The sequence below is a fragment of the Asterias amurensis genome, chromosome 2, assembly GCF_032118995.1.
Source record: "Asterias amurensis chromosome 2, ASM3211899v1".
NCBI lineage: Eukaryota > Metazoa > Echinodermata > Asteroidea > Forcipulatida > Asteriidae > Asterias > Asterias amurensis.
In genome coordinates this window covers 8815884-8821203 of record NC_092649.1, presented here as the reverse complement: position 1 = coordinate 8821203, position 5320 = coordinate 8815884, and the positions used below count along the sequence as shown (strand labels likewise).

The 5320-nt window shown below is 39.9% G+C and overlaps 1 protein-coding gene across 3 annotated transcripts; it reads left to right on the top strand.

The window, feature by feature from the left end:
- Nucleotides 1-130: 130 nt before the first annotated feature.
- LOC139954288 (uncharacterized) lies at nt 131-4262 on the top strand. 3 transcript variants are annotated; one of them, XM_071954024.1, is made up of 6 exons: nt 131-501; nt 950-1199; nt 1925-1998; nt 2132-2311; nt 2549-2719; nt 3395-4262. In XM_071954024.1, the coding sequence occupies exons 2-6, from the start codon at nt 963-965 to the stop codon at nt 3504-3506; spliced, it is 774 nt and encodes a 257-aa protein (XP_071810125.1). In that variant the 5' UTR covers nt 131-501; nt 950-962; the 3' UTR covers nt 3507-4262. The 3 variants fall into 3 exon arrangements, with proteins under 3 accessions (XP_071810125.1, XP_071810124.1, XP_071810126.1); XM_071954023.1 differs by having other exon boundaries at nt 138-501; nt 3390-4260; XM_071954025.1 differs by having other exon boundaries at nt 139-501; nt 983-1199; nt 3390-4260.
- The last annotated feature ends 1058 nt before the right edge of the window (nt 4263-5320 follow it).

The window sequence follows — 5320 nt, the reverse complement described above, 5'->3', positions numbered from 1 at the left end:
AGCGGTCACATTCCAACCACCGTTACGGTAGTGACGACACAAGTTGTTTGTTTGGTTTAAAGCTATGTGACGTCACACATACACAAGTTCGCGTCCTGACGCATCGACGGGATAGACACATCAACAATTGTCTGCAATAAACGCGCGCGTAGCTGTTGCTGTCAGTAGTATTTTTATGAAGAAAACAAGTAAATGCAAACAATTTAGGACATATAGTCCAGCTGAAAGTAGAAGCACAACAGATAACAGCTAGCTTCAAAACCAGTGATACATTTTACTCAAGGATATTCAAAGTTTACCTGTGGCATCAACTAACTCAGTTAATAGCGATAACCTTTTTTTCCCTGCAGTTCGTGGAACCTAAATTCCAAGCCCTTCTGCTGCTAAGTTACGATAATATGTTATGCATGTACATGTACAGTGGTGTATTTGATGACTAATGGTTGGCATTGCAAGTTTGTTTTAGTCTTATCCGGAGCCCGAAAACACATGAGAATACAGGTGAGCTAAAAGGTTATTGACAATCAAGAGTGTGTTGAGTCATGATCGACATTACATACGTAAACCTGTATCGCGGTGGGGGCCATCATGTGATTTCGCTCATTCAGGTTGGCGTAGTGTCGAGTCTTGCCTCGCCATCCACCTCTGGGACCCCAGTTCGAATCCCACCGGGGGCACTATCAGTGACTGCGTGTATGTTGATTGGGTTTTCAGTCCCTACTGGACTGCGTGGGTTTTCCATGGAATAATTCTCTGGGGTTTTCCTCCCACATCTAAAACTGAAATTTCTTCATAAACTTCTCTTCTAGTCTGGCTCTTATTAGAGCGCTGTGAATATTTATCCAGATCCAGAGTCTGGTCTTTGTTGTACACTGAATGTTAGCATACAAGACTGTTGTAGCAGACCGAAAAAAAATATTTAAAATTTTTCCGGAAAACTGTCCACCAGTAATGTTTTCGTGATGAAGAAACTCTACCGTAGATTCCTCACAGCATGCGGCCGTCCATATCGTCGATCTCACCCACCAACATTCTTAAGGATACCGCGGTCCAAACGTGGAAATACAAAGCATTTATTTGAAGTCAACATTTGGGTACCACCATGGGTGAGATTTATGCCACAAGGAGATTCATCTGAATCGTTGGGCTCTACTTCTGGGTCGTCTGTCGTCGAGGATCCACCTCCGAAAAGGAAATCGGTAAGCCCCAGGTTTTGCTGCATATTTTCACCTAAACAGTGGTATGTCGTGACTGGGTAATCAAGTGCACTCGACCGGCAGAGAGTGTGGGTTCGAATTCCGGTCTTGACACTTGTGCCCTTTGCAAATACATAACCATTGATTGTTATGTGCTTTGGATGGAATGTAAAACCGTGCAGTAGGTCTCTTATGTTGTATTGCATGAAAATGAGTCAAATACATGTAGTTAAAATGATTAAATCGCGAAGAAGAGAAAGGGTTTGCCCGGTCCGGGCCCAATTTCATAGAGCTGCTAAGCACAAAAAATTGCTTAGCATGAAATATCTTCCTTGATATAAACAGGATTACCAACCAAATTTCTACGTGATTTTCAGGAAGCAAACAATAGCTGAATACCAGTAACAAGCAATATGAAAAAAAAAAGGGAAATTTGGTTGGTAATTTTTTTTTTTTTTTTTTTTTTTTACCAAGGAAGAGATTTCATGCTAAGCAAATTGTTGTGCTTAGCAGCTCTATCATATCGGGCCCAGGTCACGGCTGCTGAAGCATGGAGGAAGGAATTTCCCCGATAGCTGAACAAAGGGTCTTACCAAGTTCTAAGGTATCACTAACAAAAACTCAAGTTAATTGGTGGACTTTTTGGTTTGTTAAGGGGGGGGGGGGTAGTAATTACATTTAGGATGTTCATGTTCATGATTTCCTTTTAATATTCGTGTTATATGCAGCTAGCTCGTAGACCTACTTTCGACAACAGAGTAAATACAAAGCATATCAACAATAATACAACTGGCAGTCAAAGGTAAACAATATAATGGTCAACATGGGTTTAGTTTACTTTATTTTCCACATAAAAAAATACATTTTTAAATCCTCAAAGATCATTCTTAACCATAACACATGTTGAAATAACTCCATTTTTATTTGCTCCGAAGAGTTTGTGTTCAGTGCAAGAAGAAAGTTCGTTTCGCCTTCCCATTAGAAGAAGCCGACAACAGACGCTCCTCTCACAATGTCAGAAAAACAGCCGAGCCAAAATTAGGAAGCACGCCCCCTTGTGTCACGAACAGTGATCTTGGAAAAGTTGAGGCAGCCAGTAAGGGTGAAAGTAACAGGTAAAAGTCAAACTTGTGCCGGTAAACATAACTGTATTGTGACAAGAAATTTGTGCTTTTTCATTCCATTTCAGTTCGGTTTTATTCACCACTACAAAAAAGAGGCCGAAGACGAGACTTAAAGCTGAAACATCAATATTATTAGCAACATAATTGACACAAAAATGGTCTGAACACATTACATGTTTATTTTATTTTATTACAATAACAATTTCATTATTTTCCTTCACAAAACAGAGAAATCATTCGGAGTGAGAAGCGAGTTCGCTTTGTCTTACCCAACAAACAAGCAAAATGCAGACAATCCGACTTCACTGTGAGCCCTACCCAGAGACAATCGAGAAGCCTGCCCTCTTGTGGTGTAGAAAGTGAAGCCTACAAACACGAAGCGCCCATCAGTCATAAACGGTATGAACAAAACCTTGTCACAATAATAAAATAGATATTTTATCACATTAGTTTAGATGTCAACAAAACAAGAAATGGCATGACGTTCCAACATCATAGCAGAGTGTTTTTCGAAGGCAAAATTTAGTTTAGATGTCATTCAAATCCATGCAACAATGTTCACACTGCCTGAAAATCATTTCGGTGCAAATGAAAGTTGAACATTGTCATAAAGGTTGTTTTCTGATCAATTAAAGGCAGTGGACACTATTGGTAATTACTCAAAATAATTAGCATAAAACATCTCTTGCTATAAACGAGTAGAGGCTGATAGTATAAAACATTGGGAAAAACAGCTCCTTCTGAAGTAATTTAGTTTTCGAGAAAGAAGTAATTTCCCACGAATTTGATTTCGAGATCACATTTAGAATTTGAGGTCTCGAAATCAAGCACCTGAAAGCACACAACTTCGTGTGGCAAGGTTTTTTTTCTTTCATTATTATCTCGCAACTTTGTGACGACCGATTGAGCTTAAATTTTCACAGGTGTGTAATTTTATGCATATGCTGAGATACACAAACTGTGAAGGCTAGTCTTTGACAATTACCAATAGTGTCCAGTGTCTTTAAACGTCATCTGCAGCATCATAAAACATCATAAAACGTCATCTTATTTTCCCATTTTCCTAAAGTAAAGGGATTCTCAGAAGATCATCGTTGGTTCAGTCTTCGCATTCACCCCGAGGGAGGAAAAACCAACCGAGAGCTCTCAGTGTGATGATATCCAACCTAGAGGCAGCACGGGATGAATGCAGAAACGATGCAATAAATAACTGGGTATCATTTGTACCCGGAGTCCGGGAACACAGTGCGTAGTAGGCTTGACTGAAGTCCCTAAAATGCGGAACAGCTAGATTGGTTGAATGCAGAGCATCACCAAACAATAGTTTTCTATAGCGATGGCACGGGATTGGGACTTGAGTCAAGTCTAAGTTCGTAGTGGTATCTTTCCTCGCCTTCCATCTATCTGGACCCTGGTTCGAATCCCATCTGGGCACCATGAGGATTGGGATTTTGTCCATTCCCTATGGTGTTTTCTCGGGAATTTCTCTGTGGTTTTCCTCCAAAATTTGATACTGAAACTTACTCCTTTGTCTTTTCTCGATGGGGTTCTTAGTTTGGTGATTAAGTTCTAGGAGTCCTTGGCTTCACAACCATCACAAATGAAATGGAATGAAACACATAGTAGAGTAGAGCAAAGACAAATGGGAACGGTCCGATTTTACCGTTAAGAATTTGAGCTTTCAAATGAGAAGCCAGGTAGCAGAAAAGAAAATAAACAAATAAAACTGAGCCAGGTATAGAAGCTTGCTCATTATACCGGAATGACCTTTCACACTAAAAACCAAGTTTTTTGTATTCGTTTGATTTGTTCACTCATATTTTGCACACCCGGGCGTTATATCTGATACATTTTCCCCTTTGGTAAAAATCTTAGCTTGTTTACATTTGTAATGTTGTCTTTAGTGGTTGCTGTGATTTGATGTGTCTAATGGGGACAAATGAGAACAGCGGACTATTACGTGGACAAACAAATAATATGAATAGAAAAAAATAAAAAAAAATAAACGCGAAATAAATAAATAACAAATCGAATTTCTTTAATCTTAACAATGCTGGTGGAAAAAAAAATCCTTGAAAATTCACAAACTGCAAAAAAAAAACACGGTTGTTTCCCACTTAAAAACAAAGCAACCCTGTAGGCATGTACCATTAAAAAATATATAAAACCATTACACAAATAATGCAAACATTGCTTCAAGTAACAAATGAAGAAAAAAACCAAGTTAAGCATCGACCATCGACCCCGTTTACCTCTCGTCTCTCAAACCGTACACGCCTGCCAGCACGTAGTGGAAACCCCTGGAACTCCGGGTCAACTTTACCGATCAACCCCCCAACAGATGCTAGCTTTCCCCCGGGTCTAACGAGCCTCAGCCCCGCTGCCACACTCACCTCCGGAGCCCCTGATTGCTGGTTGAAACCCTTGCTCTATGATGAAGCCATCCTCTCAACTGTCGATAGACTAACCATGTAAAGAGCATCACCAAAGCTTCCCAAAGTCATCTCGCTCATCAAACTCGTGTGAGGACGTTGGAGGTCGCCCTTGTATTTCATCGCGCGATGCTGGTTGAACAACTGTCATCTCACTGTCGGGATTGTTCATACTTATTTATGCCTTATGCCGCGTGGCAGTTTTGTTTTCTGCACTACGAAATTGCCACTGTCGTATAGTGCTTTTCAATTGGGAATTGTTTTTCTTAGTCCAAAGGGAATCTTAAAAAAACAAAAACAGGAACATTTTTTATGATGGCAGTCCTAAACAGCAGGACAAAAAACTGGGACCGGGTGCCAGTGTTTTTTTTTCCATACTCGAATGGGACAAGCCATTGGCCAGTATATATTTTAATTCTTCGGACAAACAATAGAACAAGTACAGGCCGTCCAGGAAAGGGCAAAAGTAAAAAAAAACTGTCATCAAAAAAGATGTGCCCTCCCAGACCTAGCTCATAAAAAGTACACATGTATATACTATACAGAAAACATTCTAAAATTGCAGTAA

Coding starts and splice junctions, on each gene's coding strand:
- LOC139954288 (XM_071954023.1), top strand. CDS start 963: ATGAAGAAACTCTACCGTAGATTCCTCACAGCATGCGGCCGTCCATAT. Junction 1,200..1,924: donor CACCTCCGAAAAGGAAATCG/GTAAGCCCCAGG, acceptor TGTTATATGCAG/CTAGCTCGTAGACCTACTTT. Junction 2,312..2,548: donor AGTAAGGGTGAAAGTAACAG/GTAAAAGTCAAA, acceptor TTCACAAAACAG/AGAAATCATTCGGAGTGAGA.